The 19,160-nt window shown below is 46.7% G+C and overlaps 1 protein-coding gene across 4 annotated transcripts in view; it reads left to right on the forward strand.

Annotated features, from left to right (window-relative positions):
• Positions 1-19,160, forward strand: part of MYZAP (myocardial zonula adherens protein) — a 90,761-nt gene that overhangs the window by 21,554 nt on the left and 50,047 nt on the right. For 2 of the 4 annotated variants that reach the window (XM_047736023.1, XM_047736021.1), the window contains exons 3-8: positions 3,317-3,472; positions 7,140-7,232; positions 10,709-10,822; positions 13,810-13,962; positions 17,286-17,411; positions 18,400-18,528. In XM_047736023.1, the coding sequence (XP_047591979.1) occupies positions 3,317-3,472; positions 7,140-7,232; positions 10,709-10,822; positions 13,810-13,962; positions 17,286-17,411; positions 18,400-18,528 (771 nt within the window). Of the gene's footprint in view, positions 1-1,659; positions 1,687-3,316; positions 3,473-7,139; positions 7,233-10,708; positions 10,823-13,809; positions 13,963-17,285; positions 17,412-18,399; positions 18,529-19,160 lie in introns of those variants that run through there. The other 2 variants (XM_047736025.1, XM_047736022.1) reach the window with 2 other exon arrangements.

A 19,160-nucleotide genomic window follows, 5' to 3' on the forward strand; every position in this document is an offset into this window, starting at 1 on the left:
GTGTATGATGATACTAATACCCTGTTGTGGTTATGAGGGTGCAGAGACCTAACCAGTCTGAAGGGTGAGTGAGGACGTCCTCGAGGGGGAGACATTTCGGCCCAGCCATGGGCACTGCATACAGAGGGAATGGCCCATGTAGTGCCCTGTGACAAGAAGGAGGTTGACTGGGGCGCCTGGGTGGCTCAGTGGGTTAAAGCCGCTGCCTTCGGCTCAGGTCATGGTCCCAGGGTCCTGGGATCGAGCCCCACATCGGGCTCTCTGCTCACCAGGGAGCCTGCTTCCTCCTCTCTCTCTGCCTGCCTCTCTGCCTACTTGTGATCTCTGTCTGTAAAATGAATAAATAAAATCTTTCAAAAAAAAATTTTCTAAAAAAAAGAAGGAGGTTGACTGATAAAGGACAGAAAGGAGGTTGGGGGTGAGGGTCTGAGGGAAAGATGGAGCCCAGGAGGCTGGACGGGAGCCTGCCTGTGCTGAGCCTGCCTCTTCCTGGTGGCCCTGACAGGACTGGGGCCGCGGCTCTTGGCTGCCCTGTCCCTGAGGTCTGAGCTGCCCCATGGAGACGTGAGATTCAGTTTCACTCCTGACTCTTAGCTAATTTGAAGATTTCGTGGTCAAAGGGAAGAGCTTAGATTTGGGGAGATGTCCTCAGGCACTTGAATGTCGCCACCTTGGAAGAACTAATAATATTTATGTGGTCGGGTTACTGTGAGGATGAGAGAAGATGCTGCACAATAAAACAGACAAATACTTGTCCCCTGCTCGCTCTTCATCAGCCTCCCCTCCGTTTCCCTGTCACACTGCTTGGGGAACCCTCTCTATGTGGAGTGTCCCATGAGGATGGCCCTGCTCCTGAGCAGAGTCCTGGGCTGGGCCCTTCTCTGGGCTCTTTATTTAGTCCCTGGCTTGGTAAGAATTTTTTAGTTTTAGTTTTTTGAAAATTGAAATGTAAGTTATTCATTAAAAAATGACGTCCCCCCTACCTTTTTTTTTTCTGGTTAAAAATCTAACCCACAGAAGCATAAGCGGGAAAAAAGTGAAATCCCGTTTTAACAGAGCCCACTGGCTTTAAAAGTCTGGATTCCATCCTTCTAGATGTTTTCTACACACAAACATACATTTAAAAAAAAAAAAAATCCAAGAACCCGGAAATGACTGTTTTCCGCTTCACAGATCTTCGATGTCTTTCCATGTGTGTAACTGTTGGAGACATCACTCTCACAGACCTTGTTGTGACCTTGTGTGTGTTTTCCTCCACGGGTGGTGGTCCCTGTCCCTCCACCGGGCGGGAGGGCAGAGTCCTCTGGATGCGGCCACCTGAGCGTCTTCCTGAAAGCCAGAAACGCGTTTCATCGAGGCCCCCGGTCCTCATCAGCTTGTGTTTCAGGAACTGGGTGGAGTCTGACTGAAAGAGCCTGCTTTTGTTGCTTGGTCTGCTGGGATTTTCTTTACAGCTTTTCCTCTTCCTAATTCTGTGTCTGGGAAACCGGGGCCTGGAATCCCAGCTTGTCACTTCACCAAGAGCCATGGAACAGCCTCTTCACCTAAATTTATGTACAGATTTCAAGAGTTGCATTAGTCCCTGTGGGACCCCTGCACCATGGACTCCAGTGGAATCATTTTCTGGAAGCAAATTCAGTGTCACAACCCCTCATATCCCATCTTTTGCCAAATATGTACAGAAGGGTAAGAAGCAATGGATATTTTGTTTTCTAGGTGTTTTGTTTTTGTTTTTGTTTTTGTTTTTAAAGCTCCTAACCTAGACAGATAAGCAATACAAACGGGTATAAAGAAAGAATTGAAAGATATTCTGATACCCAGTACCCCCCCCACTGTCCCCTCCTTAGAGGTTATTACTATTAATAATTTGTCATATGTCTTTTTAGACTTTTCTTTGACAAACTTTCAATGAATGGGATTATAAAGTTTTTATTCTGCCACAAATAAATGATTTTTAAAATGTAAATTACAGTTTTGTATGCCAAAAATATTTTGCGAGTGCATGGAAGGAATTTACGCAAAGGTGGTTTAAAGATTGGTGGGACGGGCACCTGGGGGGCTCAGTCGGTTAAGCATCCGACCTTTGATTTTGGTTCAGGTTGTGATCTCAGGGCTGTGGAATCGAGCCCTGAGTTGAGCTCTGCACAGAGTCTGAGAATCTCTCCTCCCTCCACCCTTTCCCCTGCTCATGTTCAATTAAAAAAAAAAAAAAAAAAAGTAAGTAAATAAGTAAATAAAATCTTTAAAAAAAATTAGTGGGAGAACAGAGTTGCCGTTATGGAATTCAGGCTTCTGTACTGTGATTGTCAAGGTACTAGGGTCAGCCCCAGGGAATACTGGACATAGGTTGGTTTGTCTGTGACATCTCAGTCCCTGGTTTTGCCCTGCCCTTCCTTCTCCCTCATGGGGGCTCTTACTTTGTCCTCCTGCTCCTATCAAAGCCTGCAGCATACTTGGTGTCAAGAAAGTTGGCCTTGAATCTAGATGTGTGGCTGGAAGCAAGCTATTTAACGTCTCTGAACCTCAGCTGTCAAGTGCAGAGGACCATCGCTCTGTCACAGAGCGGTCATAAAGATTCAGCGTGCTAAGGGACGTATCTGGCTTATGGTAGAAGCTGAACAAATCTTAACTGCCCTTTTTTCTGGTTTCTTGAGCCTTCATTCTGTAAAGGTGTGTCAGGACATGGTACCCCTTTCCAGGAGTGTTTGCCTTTCAACACGGATCAAAGCTTTGGGTGAAGGAATTAAGGTGCAGGAAGATTCTTCTGGAGAGAAGCTATGCTGCTTCTATGCCTGGCTTTTCAGAACTACTTCATGAATGGTCATAGCCCAGAGGGCAGCCAACATTCTTCCCCCAGTATCTCAACCTCATGCATTTCAAGGGACATATTCAACGATGAGGTCTGAGATGGAAGGTATCCAAAGGAGCTGATATGGGGTGGTGGGGTGTGGGGGAAGCATTACCAGGATACTGGGAGTGTGAGAGTGCAGACCCTTGCTCTTATCATGAGGGACAACACAGGTCCATCTGGCATCTTCATGAGAATGAGAAGGGCACCTGTCTGGGACAGTGGGGCCCGCAGATGGACTCTTAGGTGGGTGGATAGGGCTTCAGTAGAAATTTGAGAAAGATGCCCTTCCTCCAGGTGCAAGCGGGAGAAGGGAGAGTGGGCTGGGTCTCTGACAGCCTCTCCTTGCCGCCTGGCTCCTTGGTTGCCCACACAGCCTGCATGGCATACACAGTGCACCCCTTGTCACAGCTGCTCCCATGAGGCCTAAACTGTCATTCTTCTTTCCTCTCTTCTCCCTTCTTGAAGCAGCCTGACCTAAGCAATGGGGAGCCCACCAGGAAACTTCCTCAGGGTGTTGTCTACGGCGTGGTGCGGAGATCAGATCCAAATGAGCAGAAGGAAATGGTGGTGTACGGGTGGTCCACCAACCAGTTGAAAGAAGAGATGAACTACATCAGAGACGTGAGTCGTTTAAGGATGTTTGTTTGTTTTGTCCATACTCCTTTTGTAGCATGAGAGATGGCGGAGTAGGAAGCATTGACATGAATGTGATAAGGCCTTTTGGAAGAATTCCTAGCATTACCATTTTGGATGGAAACGTTTCTGCCTATCTTCACGGTAGTGTTTAAGGTACAGATGTAATTGTGCAGCGAGGTCTAGCGTGAACTGCTGGAGTGACTTAGTAGGAATGCTCAGGAGACCAGGTGACTCCCTTCTTCTGTGTATGAGATGGAGGCTTTTAAGTGATTTTTTGTTTATTATGTTGGACGTTCCATTCCTGGCATATGAGTTTTGGAAACTGTATGCATTTGGTTGCTCTGGGCTGTAAGGAACAGAGATGCCATCTCAGAAAGGAAATCTGTCTCATGTGGGGATAAGTGTAGGGGTAGGTGGGTTCTTACCAGGGCACGTCCAGGCTCTAATCTTCCTTGTCTGAGTTTCCCTTGGTTCTAGCCTTCAGCCTCAGGCTCATGGCATCACCTGAAAATATCATGGTGTCTGGAGGAAGAAAAGAGGCCACTCACCTCTGTTTTCTTTTTAGAGGCCCTCTATTAGGCTTCTCCTTATGTCTCATTGGCCAGGATTGGGTCACAGGCCCATTCCCAATCCACCCTGGATGGGTCCCCTGGCTAGGGGAATGGGATTGATTATGGCTGGTTCAGACCAATCAGTTGTGTTGAAACAGATGCTGAGAAGTCAACCACAGTAGACACTGTCCATCTCGGGCCAATCAATGTCATTTCTTTGTGTTTGATACTACATTTCTTAATTTTTAAATTATATACTTTTTTCAAAGAAATTTGGAAAATATAATAGTGTATAATATAGAAGAAAACAAAACCATCTATAATTCCACTATTTAACCAGAATAGTTATTAAGGAATGTTTCCTTCTAAATTTTTTATTTCTTTTCATCTGTCTCTCCATCTGTCCATCTGTCTGTCCATCCATCCATCCATCTATCCATCTCCATTCCTTTTTGGTTCTTCGGCCTCCTAGTGCCTTTCTTGGCCACATCAGTGTGATTAGATGGAGAGGAAATGAGTTTCTCTGAGAGTGATGGGCCCTGAGCACCTAGTCTAGTGGACTAGAAAGTTCTCATGAGAAGCAGAGCAGTGTGGGACAGTAGAGTAACCCTCCAGGCCTCAGTTCAATGTCTACCTCTGTGTTTGGACCAGCCAAACTTTTGTTCTCTCCGGGCTTAAGTTTTTTCCTATGTAGATTGTGAAGGTTGGGAGGGGACCCCTGAAGTCAAAACTGCCAGCTTTTTATATGGTGTGTTTGCAGAGAAGACACAAAGTCATGTTGTCAGCTCTTGTGTGGATTTTTTAAAAGAACATCTCTTATTAAGTATTAAAAATAATAAGTGTTTTGGTCACCTTCTTTCATGTGTCTTGTAAGATTTGGATACTTATATAATTAAAAGGAATAAAAAAGTCTTGATTATACGTAATAATAATAATAAATACTTAGAAAATGAAGAAAAGCCAAAAAAGTTATCCACACAAATGCATAGGACAACTGCGACAACCACCAGCCTCAAATCCCCAGTCATCATACATACTCCTCAGGTAGAACTTTCAATCTTTGAGTGTCTCATTCCGGATTTTCCTATATTAGAAGCAACTTGAATATCCTAGTCTCCCTATTTTTCTCATGGAAATACTTAGTCCCTTCTCGTATACCTCAGACAGTATGGCACCGCCTCACAGGTAGGCCTTTGAGGCAGAGCTGAGAGTCGCCAATTGCCCAAGACAAAAACAGCAGGTGGAGGCTGGTCGTGAACCAGGGATGACGTGTGTCTAGGACACAGGGTGGTTCTGACCTGCATTATTAGCTTCCACTGGGACCTGCAACTTAAAATTAATTAAGGTCCCACCTTCTAGAGCTTCCTCTAAGTCCATCCCTGGCCTGCTTATTCCTAAGCATGTTATGATTGTGTTTACTTGACGTGGGTGACTCTGGCCTGGCTGGCTTCTTGCAGTATTTGCCCCCAGCCAGAGAGCCGGCCCATGGATGAGCAGTATGAGTGCCAGCTTCGGGCCACAGTGAAAGCCATTCCGTCTGCCCAGAGTGCAGAGTTGTGTTTGTAGGTAACAGCACGTTTTCCCAAGATGTTTGTAGGTAACAGCACGAAAGTAGACTCTGTCATCAGAATTCATTTAGGGAAGGCGTGGCACCTTGATTGCACCCAGCTGCTGAACTCTCCAGTACACAGTCAGCCCTAGTAAACATGCAGTCTGATTTAAACCATGTGCCAGCTATGCAAATACAGCTTCAAGGTGAGCGGTCCCCCCCCCCCCCCCCCCCCCCGCTGTCCCCTACACACCCCTCATCCCCACCAACTGCTGCCTTCGAGCCCTTCCTGCGGGGAAGTGCTGGAGCTCTCTGCAGGGGGCTGCCTGGAGACTTTGTTTCTATTTGAGGACCCCTGAGCTCGCCACCAACCAGAGGGGCAGCAGAAGAAGGGAGGAGATGGGGTCAAGGTTTTTTGTTTTTATTTATAAAATTTTAAAAAAAAAATATATATATATTTTTAAAGATTTTATTTATTCATTTGACAGAAAGAGAGAGAGAGATTACAAGTAGGCAGAGGAAGGCAGAGAGAGGAGGAAGCAGGCTCCTTTCTGAGCAGAGAGCCCGATGCGGGCCTCGATCCCAGGACCCTGAGATCATGACCTGAGCCGAAGGCAGAGGCTTAACCCACTGAGCCACCCAGGCGCCCTTTTTATAAAATTTTTAAAAAAGATTTTAATTATTTATTTGACAGAGAGAGAGATCACAAGTAGGCAGAGAGGCAGGCAGAGAGAGGGGCGGGGGGAAGCAGGCTCCTTTCTGAGCAGAGAGCCCGATGTGGGACTTGATCCCAGGACCCTGAGATCATGACCTGAGCTGAAGGCAGAGGCTTAACCCACTGAGCCACCCAGGTGCCCTATTTATAAAATTTTTAAGGACCTGTTAATCCTTCTAAAGTGCTACTGTAGAGAAACTTCGTCAGTGGTTGTACAGATGTTTAGGGGGTCACCCTGACCCTTGTTATATTTTGTGTCTTGTGTATTATTGGTGATTGTTGAGGAACTAATGTTCAAATTTATGGTCTCTCTGGGCTCATACTTCCCTGCTGTGTATTCCAGACACTTCATTGCTCTTTGGTAGTCAGAGGTGACACAGGGAAAATTAGAGGGCTTTTTGGTTTTGGTTTTTTGGTTCTCCTAGCCAGCTGTTTATAGAGTCAATTGGTTAAAAATTTTCTACTTCTAAAAATGCATGGTAGGAAAAGGGGTAAATCTTGCCTGAATGTGTTTGGATAGGTGATAGGTGAATTTCAACAAACCTTCTTCAGAGGTTCTTATTTGGATAATTAACCTTTATTAATAATTATAATCATATACAATCATAGTGCATATGTATTACTACTGGTATTATTTGGATAATTCCCTTGACTTCTAACTGGATATTAGGAGTGATTTTATCCCTTAATCTCCTAAACTGTCATGTTGTTAAAATTGTTTTTTTGTTTGTTTGTTTGTTTTTGTTTTTTTTGGGGGGGGCCTTCCTGTCATTAAGGTTTCAACATATTTCACATGAAAATGTTATAGCTTGATCTCTAATAGCATCTCATCTGCAGGTGAGAGCCACTTTGGAAAAAGTAAGGAAGCGAATGTATGGAGACTATGATGAAATGAGACAGAAGATTCGACAGCTCAGCCAGGAATTGTCAGTAAGTGACTATCTCAGTGACTTGGAAACATAGAGGGGTGGTAGAGCTTAGCACTCCTTGTGAGGGTCTGCTACCTGAATATATTTGAGTTTATGATGATGTTTGCGAGTGGAATCCTATTTTAAATGAACTCAGGGAATGTTATCACGGAATTAAGTTTATTATTTAAAGGCATATTTTTGTGGCAAGAATGATCTTTACATTAAAAGCATTCCCTCCACAGTCAGGAACAAGACAAGGAAACCAGCCGTCATCACTACTACTTAACATTGTACCTGAGAGACTAGCCAATGGAATTGAACAAGAGAAATTAATTTAGAGGTATAAAAGTCAGACAGGTAGACGTAAAACTGCCACTATTTGCAAACTGCGTGATTATATACCCAGAAAGCACAAGTGAACCAATGAAAAAAAACTACTGTAAAAAAATTTTGTAAGGTAGGAGGGTAAAAAAATTAATAGGTATGGGCAAATAGATTTCAGTATACAAAAAACAACTGGTAAGAAGAAATGAGAGCAACAGAAAACTACCAAATATTTAGGAGTAAACTGACCAAGAGGAAAGACATGCCATGTGCTTAGACAGGAAGAGCCAAAATTGTAAGCCATCAGTACTATTCAGGTTAATGTAGGAATGTGCTGTAACTCCATAAAAATTCCAACAGATTTTTATTTTATGTTGTTTTTGCAACTGGACTGGATGATCCCAAAGTAGACAGAAGATAAATATGAAGAGTTGAGGAAATTCTGGAGAGAAATGCAATGAAGAAGACTAGCTCTATTAATATTACAAGAAATTGAGAGATCTTCAGAGATTAAGACCGTATCATATTGGCATGTAAATAAATAAGCATCCATGAAAAAAGCCCAGAGATGTACGTCAGTATGTGATAAATGTAGCAACCTAAAGAGAGGAAAATGGGCCAATCATTATACACTATGGGGACATCTTATGTGATGTCATGACAGGCTTATATCTGGATGAATTCCAAAGAGATCAAAATCTTAAATGCTGAAGGTGAAATTTAAAAGTGCCGGGAGAAAAGGTGTGTGAGTTCTTTTATACTCTTGGGATGGAGAAGGCTCTTTGTTCCTCTTGACATGACATCCCAAACTACAAAAGAAAAGTTTCATAACTTTGACTAAACTGAAATGAAAGATGTGTGCTGGCAAAACACCAAAGTCCAATGACAAACCCAGCCCAAATGACTTGTCCTTCACATCATAGGTAACAGGCTAATTTTCCGAGTACTTAAAGAGTGCACAGACATCAAGAAAAAAAGGCCACAACTCAAAAATAGGCAAAATATTTGTTATAGATAACTTATAGTAATTTTTATCCATGAGCCTGGCATCCCTGTGGGGATGGACAGGACACTGTACTAGCAGTGCTGTGGAGGAACAGGCCGATTGCTGGACAGGATGTGATTTTGAATCACCCTGAGGACGAGCAACTTGGCAGTATCTACAAAATTACTTAGGTCTCTACCCTGTGACTTAGCAATTCTGTTCTGAAGAATGTATTCTATAAACTCTCATGTGTGAAATGACAGAGGTGTGAGCTTAGTTATCACATTGTTTGCGACAGAAACAAGACCGGAAACCTAAATATCCATCAAGAAGGGGAAAGTAAGCTAAATTACTACTCTGCAAGAGAATATGCAGAATTTAAAAAAGAGGAGCTCAGAAAGAGATACTGAAAGATCTCAAAGATATAGAGTAGATGGTAAAAAAAAAAAAGCAAGATACAGGGAATTATGTACAGTGAGCTACCACTTATGTAAAACAGGAAGGGAAAATAAGTATGTTTAGCTAGTTCTATGGATATGAAAGCAGTTACTAGAAGGATAATCAAGAAGCTAATTAACCAGGATTCTTAGTTGAGGGGCAGATTCTTAGTGTGGTGGTACCTGAGTGGAGGGGACAGGAGTGGTTGATTGATTTTGGTGTCTCCCTTTTATATTTGGTAAATGTTTGAACTACTTGAAGGTACTATTTTGGAGTTTAAGAAAAAATAACATTCTGCTGGTTTAAACAAGCTAAATCCTGTGAGGGAAAAAAATTTTTTTTATACTTATGATTCATAATGGTGAAGAAAAAAGTCCATGTAGGGACGCCTGGGTGGCTCAGTTGGTTAAGCAGCTGCCTTCGGCTCAGGTCATGATCCCAGCGTCCTGGGATCGAGTCCCACATCGGGCTCCTTGCTCGTCAGGGAGCCTGCTTCTCCCTCTGCCTCTGCCTGCCATTCTGTCTGCCTGTGCTCGCTCTCTCTCCTCTCTCTCTCTGACAAATAAATAAAATCTTAAAAAAAAAAAAAAGTCCATGTATATATGACACACTTTCCAGAAAGGTAAACATCTGTAGGAAGGAAGCACAGTTGCAATAGTCAAGTTTAGGCAGTGGCTTGGCTGGGAGATGATCTGCTTAAGGAAGAGCCGTGGCCCTGATTATAGGGGTGGGAGCGTATAAACAGAGCCGCCCAGCCCAGCCCGTTCTCCCCGACCTGCTGGGAGGGGTCTGGGGAGTCCTCACCGACTTGTGGAAATTCACTCTGCCGTCCACGGACACACACCAACAGCCGTAATTAAAGCCAGTGGTTGGCGTTGCAGCAGATGCACAAGCGAGTCTCTGCCCCCCGCTTTCCATCCCCATCTCCCACACACCCCCATTTTCCCATGCGAGAATGGTGGCAGGAACTGTCCGTCTGCCACAGTGCCCTCCAGCTGCAGGCCAGCCCGCCTTCTGCAGCCAGATGACGGCTGCAAAGTCCCTGCTCGGTGAGCTCGCCCCTGAGAGAGAACATGCTGCCGGCCTGCCCCCAAGGCCAGGCCTACTCTTCCCACTCAGGCTCCCCTGCACACAGGGCACCGCCCGCTCCATCATTGCTGGTGGCCTCCTGTGGGCCCACAGACCCCATGGGCGTCCAGCCTTGACCGGGCCCCGAACCCTCACCCCTACTCCCCCTGCCTCCTACAGCGGTAGAGCCCCGCCGCCTCTTGAAGCTCTGGCTTGAGGCTGCTGGAACTCTTGGATGAAACCGCATCAAGTGTGAACACACGCCCTACAAAGACCACACAGCGGCAGCCCCATAACGTGCTTGAGAAGCTCATGAGCCCCACGTGTGCTCTCTCTGTGGTGACTAGAAAGGGCAAGATGGCAGGAGAAGGTGTGGCAGCTGCGTTCCAGGTCCAGCTGTGCCTGTTCTCAGCCGCTGGGGCACGAATCCCTGAACTCAGACTCGGTTTCCTTCATATAAAGGGAGGGAGTTCTGGCTGCCGCATGTGTCGTGAGGACCTAGCGAGGCCCCACAGGGGAAGGCGTGAAGGAACAGTGTCTTGTCTTTCCCCCTCTGGGCCATGCAGATGCAGGCTTTGTAACCTTAAGCTCTACTTGGACTATCAGGAGAAGGTTCTAGCCTAACTGAAGCTTGTTGTGGGTGTATGTGGTTTTGTGTAACTACCTCATCATCTGTCCAGGCTTCCCAGGCTCAGCAGGAGTATCTCAAGAATCACATCCAGACACAGTCGTCAGCCCTGGACAGTTTTAATGCCACGAACTCGGCCTTAACGTCGGACTCCATCGGCCTGCAGGTACTTGTCCGCTCACGGTCAGCCTGGGTGCCCTCTGGGTGGGGCGAGCACGTCTAACCAGGTGTGGACCCTGCGCCTTTGGAGAAAAGCAAGTCATGGGGTGTCTTCAGGCCATCATGCAGGATCCTTCAAGCATGGCCACGGTAGAGACCCCGCCAGGACGCTGGTGAAGGAAGTGAAAGGAAGTGCTTCCAAGCAGGGGCTCTAACCCTTTGAGTTTTATTTGTTTTCGCCTTCGTTAAAATGGGAGTTTCCATCCTGAGCTTTTTGCTAGAAGCATCCCCTTCTCCAGCAGGCACCCGAGGGGGTCTTAAGTGTCAGCGCCTAAAACAGCCCATCACTGTCCCTTGCAGCCCCAGTTTAGGAAGTTCCACCGAGACACAGGAGAGACAGACTTAATCACAGACAGTCTGTGGTCAGGCGTGGCGAGGAGCTCCCAAAGGCTGTTGAGCACGTTTGCCGAATTTAGAAATTATTTCACAAGAAAAGAAATCCTATGCATGCCAGAGGATGTCCTAGAGTAGCCGACAGGGACGCAGAAGACTCAGGATCCTCCAGATGTGTGTGGTCAATCCCGGAGAATTGCTCTCGTGAGTCATCGATTTGCTGGGAGCTCACCAGGCCCATGCCACCCTGTTACCCTTCCACCCCAGTCCTGTGTCTCTATGCAAATTAACCTGAAAGCGTTCAGGACACAGTGTTACGTTCACCAGAAACCGCATCCCTTGGCTTTAGTCTCCAGATATGCAAATGATAGTTTCTACTTCTCCTCCAAGTTCATTTGACTCTTATCTTTCTACTCCCCTCTTAAAGTTCCCACGGCCATTACTGTCCTTCCTGGTTCTATATAAATAACTTATCAAATAAACAGATTTCATGTTGGGATCACCAGCTGTTACAGCAGTAGCTCCAACTCTAGAGCTGGGTGCAGCAGTGGGCCCAGGTGGGCGTCGTGTTCCGATTTGTCTGAGAGGCCATTTCCAGTGGGGGCTTGGAGCCTCACCCTTTTCCTGGTCCTTCTTGGTGTGTGCCCGTTATCCCGGCCTCAGGCGTGGCCCTGCTCTGGGTCTGGTTTATTCAGTAGCTTTGGCTTTCCCTTCCTCCTGCCATCAGGGGGGGTGGCAAGGCTCCCTTTCCTTCTCTCTTGGGCATCTTCCCACTCCTGGCCAACCAGGCGATGCTGCACCTCAACTGAGTTCAGACCTGGTTGGTATAGGTTCTGATTTTCTGGTTTTTCTTCCCCATTGTACTTCCGCTCTGCCATCTGCTGGTGCCCCAGGCCATGAAGTCAGCTGTTAGAACAGGGTCAGCTTTGACCCAGGTACCCTGACTGGTTCTTAGTTATGGTCCAACCTCTTGGCTGGGGGCAGACCAAGGAGCTTTATCACGAAAAGATTAAAAATTATTGTTAAAAAGAAGCAGCAGAAAGAGAAGGAGAAAAAGGAGAAAAGAAAGGCACCCTATTCACAGCCAGGCAATTCAAGCGAGTCTGAAGATAGTTGTGTTCTTATTTCTGCAAGGCTCTGACCTCTCTCATTGGTCAGACTGGCCTATTTTCATTATTCTTGACCATGAGACCAGACCCCTGGTTTGATTTCACAGAATGTCAGAATGGGAAGGAGCTGCTGAGATGATTTCCAGTCCCCTTGTTTTATGGATGAACAAGCCAAGGCCAGCAGAGAGAAATGCCTTGAACAAGGTGTCTAGTTAGTAGCAGAGCCAGGATTAGAACCCTGGTCTCTGGGTCCAGATGTAGGCTCATGAGCACGAGAGCTGGACCTGTAAACCTGGGGGGGGGCTTGGAGAGGGGTGGTTGGGCCAGGTGGTTTCTAAACCCCTTGCAGCTCAAATTATTTTCTGATCCTCTGCTTCCAAATGGCTTCTGTGTTTCTTTTAATATCACTCCATCAAAAATCCTTTCTCCTGATTCAAGGAGAAGGAGAGGCATTTTATCCAAAGGGGAGGCTAAGGACTTGAAACAGCTCCAGGGACTGATCATCTGCAAAGAGAACAAACGTATTAAAAAATGGGTCCAACCCCAGAGTTTCCCTGTCTACCTGAAAGTTGAACACGACTTGGGGAGGTGGGAGGTGGTGCCCATAACCCAGTCCCCAGTGGTAAGAATTCCGGGTTATGGAGACCATTCTCTGGACGAGGAGTTCACCAAGTGGAACCCAAAGCGTTAACTAACACCAGTGTGAATCCAATCGCTCTTGCTCCAGTGGGTGGCCGGGAGCAAAAATCTGCAGTCAGGCCCTGGTCTGAGTCCTCAAACCCTGCTCCCTGGTGCTCCTTTGTCATCACCCTTCTCTAAGGGGGGAAGGTGGCAAACTCGCCGGGCGTCACCAGCACCTCAGCCTTTGGACGGGCAATCCACAAACAGCGGTGACAGCCCCTGTAAGGAGAAAAGGCAACACCTCCATTCTCCAAAACGTGTTTTGTTTTTTTTTATTTTGTTGTGGGAATCTGAAAGCGACAGAAAATACAGAGAAGGAAATAAATATCCCCCCCAAGCCTACCACCTACCGGTAACCTAGTATTTGGATTTTGGTGAAATTCAGCCTAGAATTTAACCAAATTTTCTCTGCATAAATGCATTTGAACAAATGCTTATACATTTGCCGTCTCAAAATGGGATTTGTTCTATCCTTACTCTTTTCAAAAACCATTTTTTAAAAAAAAATGTGAAATGATGCCTTAGGAACACTGTTCCTTGGAAAGACTCCATTTTAGTCCATTTCCATCCATCCTGAGCAGTGGTGGGGTGGGTGGGCAGAGGCTCGCTGGTACCCAGCCACAGAGCCACAGACGTCTTGACCACCGTCGGGGGACCCGCAGCCCCTCAGACCCCAGCGTCCCCAGCTTGCAGCTGCCGGGGCCTGACCTCTCCCTCAATGGTTAATGCCAAAGGGATGTCCCAGTGCCTGACTCTGGCCACATTTACTCACATCACTGGCTCTGGTTTTGATTTCTTTTCACATCCCTAGAAAACACTGGTGGATGTTACTTTGGAAAATAGCAACATTAAGGATCAAATGAGAGACTTGCGGCAGACCTATGAAGCCTCCGTGGGCCAGCTGCGGGAAAAGCAGAGGCAGTTGGAGGTGGCGCAGGTAGAAAACCAGCTGCTGAAAATGAAGGTAAAGCAGAGCGCCGACGTCCCCGTCAGCTGCCTCCTCATTCCCTTTTCTCCTCTCTCCTCCCATCTTCGGGAATTCCATCTCCTTTCCCCTGTTTGCCTTGTTGGCGTTGTCCGTGTTTTTGTGGCCAACCCCACAGGGCTGGGCTGGAGGGCACCGAGGGGGTTTGTGTGTTTGCTGCTGTCAGTCCAGATTGGGGTTCCCCGTGAACACCCCCAGCGGGCACTCCTGCCCCAGCCCCAGTGGTCTCAAGGGCTGCTGAGACTGTCATCATGGCGCTGCGATCACACCCTGGGGGTGTCCACAGGCCTGGGACTCCAGAAACTTCACAGTTTAGAATTTCTGTGACGTCTCAAGGTCTTTCTGGGTGGTGTGAGAGGAAAGAGTCTGAGAGCACACAGGAAGAACATCCGTGGGCGACCAAGGACTCTGGGCAATGTCCCTCTTGTCCACCAGCCTGTGCCTGTTCCTCGGCGGGGCTTCTCCTGCCTTGGAAGTGTTCGTGCCTCTTCTAGATGGGAAGTATGGATTGATCTCGTACCCACTGGTAGGAGCAGACCCATGGATGGTGCCTAGAAGGCACTCAGTAAATTGTTTCCTGAATCAATTTGTTCATACTTAAGTCTGTGGCTTTCCAGTCGTGTTCAGCACAGCATTAGGCAGTCCTAGAGGAGAGTTCCTCATGAGTGGTGGGCCCGTATAATGGATTGCTCAAACCAGGACACTTTTGCGACTGGAGGGTGGTGCTATTGACAATTGAGTTGGGGGGTGCATGGGGGGTGGCTGAGTTGGTTGAGCGTCTGACTCTTGGTTTTAGCTCTGGTCATGATCTCAGGGTTGTGGGATCGAGGTCTGCATTGGGGGTCTATGCTTAGTGGGGAGGCTGCGTCTCCCTCTGCCTGCCCTTCCCCTGCTCACACGCTCCCTTCCCCAAATAAATAAATCTTTTTAAAAAAAAAGGAATAGGTTAGGGAGACAAACTGTGACATGCAGTCCCCCTCCATGTGGGGCTACCTCACATGGGAGGAGGGGTTGCCACATTACAATGTGTCATCATGTGATCGTCACCCCCTGGGTGTGTGTCTGCATGGTCCCACTGGCCAGACACAACCACCCTGACCAGATGTGGTCTTTGCTTTACTTCAAACAGGGCAGCTCTTCTCTTTATGATTTCATATACCACATGTCTGAATAAGTTTGAAAAAAAGGGGTGCATTGCTGAAAAAGCCAAAAAGTACTGCTGACTTTTTCTTTTCTCCTGAGCTGGGCCTGAACGGCACTAGGAGTCCCTGCCCAAGTGTTCCCCAGACCAGGCGGGAGCGTTTCTAGATGCAGTACTTAGGAAGGCACGAATGTATGGCAAGGCTAACTTCAGATTTCTTATATGAGTTGAGCGTCAGTCTTTCTTGGGTACTCCTTGGCCAGTGTATTTAATGGGACAGCTTCAAATCCATGCGGGCAACCTGACTTCAAAGGCCTCCCTGTTTCTCTGACGTAACAAAATTTTAAAATAATGTATGCACATGGCAGGGGAAAAATAAAGCCAAACAGTAGGAAGCTAATCTAGAAATATGCCTGCACCATTTTACAGTTCCCCCAACTGTGTGAGATTTCTGATGTCCCCCATCCTCCTCACCAACACTTGTCGCTGCTTCACTGCTGTCGGCCATGCAGGAGAGTGAGGAGGTATCTCCCGGTGGCTTTGCGCTCTCCGACAATGAATGACATTGCCCAGATTTCTTGTGCTTCTAGGTCATTTGTGTATCTTCCCAAAGATCTCTGTAAGAAACTTGGCCCATTTTAAAAATTGGATATTTTGTTATTGAGTGGTAAAAATTCTTTATGTGTTCTGGACACAAGTTATCAGATAGGCGATTTGCAGATCTTTTCTCCCACTCGCTGGGTTTTTCACTTTCTTGATGGTATCCTTTAAACACAGAAGTTTTAATATTGAGTATTGATGAAGTCTTTCTATGTATCTTTTGTTACGTGCACTTTTGGTATCGTATCCGAGAAACCATCGCCTCACCAAAGGTCACAAAAATTTACCTTATGTTTACCTGGAGGACTTTTATAGCTTTGGCTTTTACCCTTTTGGCTTTTACACTTAAACCTTTGATCCATTTTGGCTTAATTTTTGGATATGGTGTGTTAGGTGTCTAATATCACTCTTTTGCATGCAGCTATCCATTTGTCTCTGTACTGTTTTTAAAATTATTTATTTAATTTTTCTTACAGTGTTCCAAAATTCATTGTTTATGCACCACACCCAGTACCCCAGACAATATGTGCCCTCCTTAATACCCACCACCAGGCTCACCCAACCCCCACCTCCTTCCCCTCCAAAACCCTTAGTTTGTTTCTCAGAGTCTTCTTTTCCCATTGAATGGTCTTGGTAGGTAATTTCTTGAAATTTATTATTTTTTTTATAACAGATAAACGATTTACTTAACTCAGAGTCAAATTTACAAAACAGTATATTCAGAAATATAATATCTGTATCTGTAATATTCCCTTTAGTCTCTTAGTGTTTCCTTCAATAGGTAACTTTTTTAACATTTTAAATTTTATTGCTTATTCTACTCAGACCCAATTCTAATAACGTAGTGATCTTTTTTCCAGCCCACAACAGAATGCTCCAGAATTTGAAAAGCACATCTTTTGAGGTTAATTAGGGTATGGAGATTTTATCCAGAGATAAAGGTTTATTAAAATTGATAAAATAAAAGATAATAAAACTTCAGGATCAAAAGACATTAGGCCAGAAAAGTCCTTGAAGAAAGGGATTAAGAAGATAGTGAAGTGTGGACATGTTTTAGAGAGAATTCACTTTTTTTTTTTTTTTAAACAGGGAGAGGGACAGGGCGAGAGAGAGAGAAAGAGAGAGAATCTTAAGCAGGCTCTATGCCCAGCACCGAGTTGGACATGGGGCTTGATGTCACGACCTTGGTATCATGACCTGAGACAAAACTGAGTCAGACACTTAATCGACTGTGACAGCCAGGAATGCCCTAAGAGAATTCAATTTAAAAGTGGCTAAATTGAGGGGACAGGGCTGACACTTAGCTACATTTGTCTTTTGAAAAATTTGCTCACGTGGAAGGTCTTTGTCCTGAAACCACCGTGTGAGGTACTGCCTTGTCTTTTCCTACCCATCCGCTGTCCCTCTTCCCACTGTCCCTCTCCCCTGCGCTCCCGCTGCTTCTGTCTCCCGAAGCAGCATCCCGGGTTCCCTGCTGCGTGTCCACCTTGCCCACCTGGCGAGAGGGGACGGCTCCCCGGGGTCGGCAAAAGCCAGAGCTCTGATGGGCGCGTCTTTGCAGGTGGAATCCTCTCAGCAAGCCAACGCCGAGGTGATGAGAGAGATGACCAAGAAGCTGTACAGCCAGTACGAGGAAAAGCTGCAGGAGGAGCAGCGGAAGCACAGCGCCGAGAAGGAGGCTCTCTTGGTGTGTACGTCCTAGCCGCCGACCGACCAAGGAATGGAGAATGTTCCGTCTGTCATCATTGGGGGGGTTGCAGTAACTGGGTTTCTGCCTGGAGGGGAGTCGGCGGACGCTAACGTGGGAGAGGGTCAAGGTGTTCATTCACTGGCTCCTTCCCTCCCCCACTTGTTCTTCCCTCTCTGCATCCCTTTCCTTGCCTTGAATACCCCCTTTCTCTGGGTAGACTCTCCGGTGGGTCTGGGCTTCCATGCAGCTATGCCCTTTCTCCCTCCATTGGCTCTTCTTTCCCTGAGATGCCCTCCTTCCCTGCCCTCACTCCTCCCTGAGCTCCTGCAAAGCCTTGAAAATACTATCCCCCCTCCCCACCATGCACCAAGTCTTTCCCATTCATGAGAAGTGTCCTCTGTGTTTGGGAAGCCCACATTCTTTCTGCTCTTTACTGTGGCCTTCTCTTGTTCCCGTTACTAGACTTGGACTGTACACCTCACATCCTGGCTTCCCTAGGAACGAGTGTAAGTTCCTTGAAGGCAGGGAGCCGTGGCTGCCTTATCTTGTGTTATCAAAGCTCTATACGTGGGCTGGGTGGATGACCGAGTTGGTACTTCGCAATATGTGGGAAGGGTCTAGCAGTCTGCATTCAATTCCAGATATGGCCCTACTGCCCTTTATGCTGTTGGCAAAAACACGGAAAATTCGAGCGTCCAGTCAAGGGAGAAATAACATTTGCAGGCTTGTTTTTTTAGATATAAGGAGTCAGGGGGAGAAAGGAGAAAAAAGAACTGGGCCCATTAAAAAGCCACACAGTATTTCTTTCTTTCCAGGTGAGAACCAGAATCACAGGAGTTCATGAGACAAGTTCATGACACGCCTAGGCCCCCAGGGTGTGCTTCTAGAGAGACACCATGATTCAGCAAGGCTGGTGCTGTTTGGACCCTAGTCAGCAGCCTCGGGTCTCCAAGGCTGTGCTGAGAACAGTGTGCTTCTTTTGCAGGAAGAAACCAAGAGTTTTCTGAAAGCAATTGAGGAAGCCAATGAAAAGATGGAAGCGGCAGAGATGAGCCTGGAGGAGAAGGACCGGAGGATCGGAGAGCTGGACAGGCTGATTGAGCGCATGGAAAAGGTAACAGACACTGCCCTAGGCCCAGCACCTGCTTGCCCAGGCTCCCCGCCTCTCTGGAGTCCCGGCAGGCTTGTCTGAAGGCGTGAGGTGCCCTCGGCACCCATCCCGCCTGTCCTTCCAATTTGTGATTTAAACAGGAAAGACAGAGCTGTAAAATAAGGTCTGAGGCAGTCCGACAAAGTTCTCATTTTTCCTATGGTAACTCTTTCGATGCTTTAAAAAACATTCCATATATAAATATTTACCCAAATTCGTATTTTCGCAAACTGCTTTGCTGGGGTCCCAAGCACAAACTTCCATTTACTCACTGAGTAAGCAAGCCTTATATAAATGTTCCATCTGTACCCTGAGTGGGCCTGCTCTGAAAGGTTGGCTTTTCTCGGACACCCCACATCTGCCAGCCGAGTGAGGTCACCACGTCTTCTGTGGGCATTGGGAGTGGGGATGGGGGAAGGCTGGGAAAGGCAGGAGCTCGGAGGTAAAGAAGACATTTGAGAGCAAGGGAGGAAACTGGACATTAGGCAGAAAGTGGAAAATGGGAAGGAGGGGTGGGAGAGAGGAAAGAGAAAGAGCAGGAAGGAGGAAAAAGGCAGGGTGACCTTTAGCAGGTGACAGCTGACTTCTGGGGGTGG

This window comes from Lutra lutra, chromosome 7 (genome assembly GCF_902655055.1).
Source record: "Lutra lutra chromosome 7, mLutLut1.2, whole genome shotgun sequence".
Taxonomy (NCBI): Eukaryota; Metazoa; Chordata; class Mammalia; order Carnivora; family Mustelidae; genus Lutra; species Lutra lutra.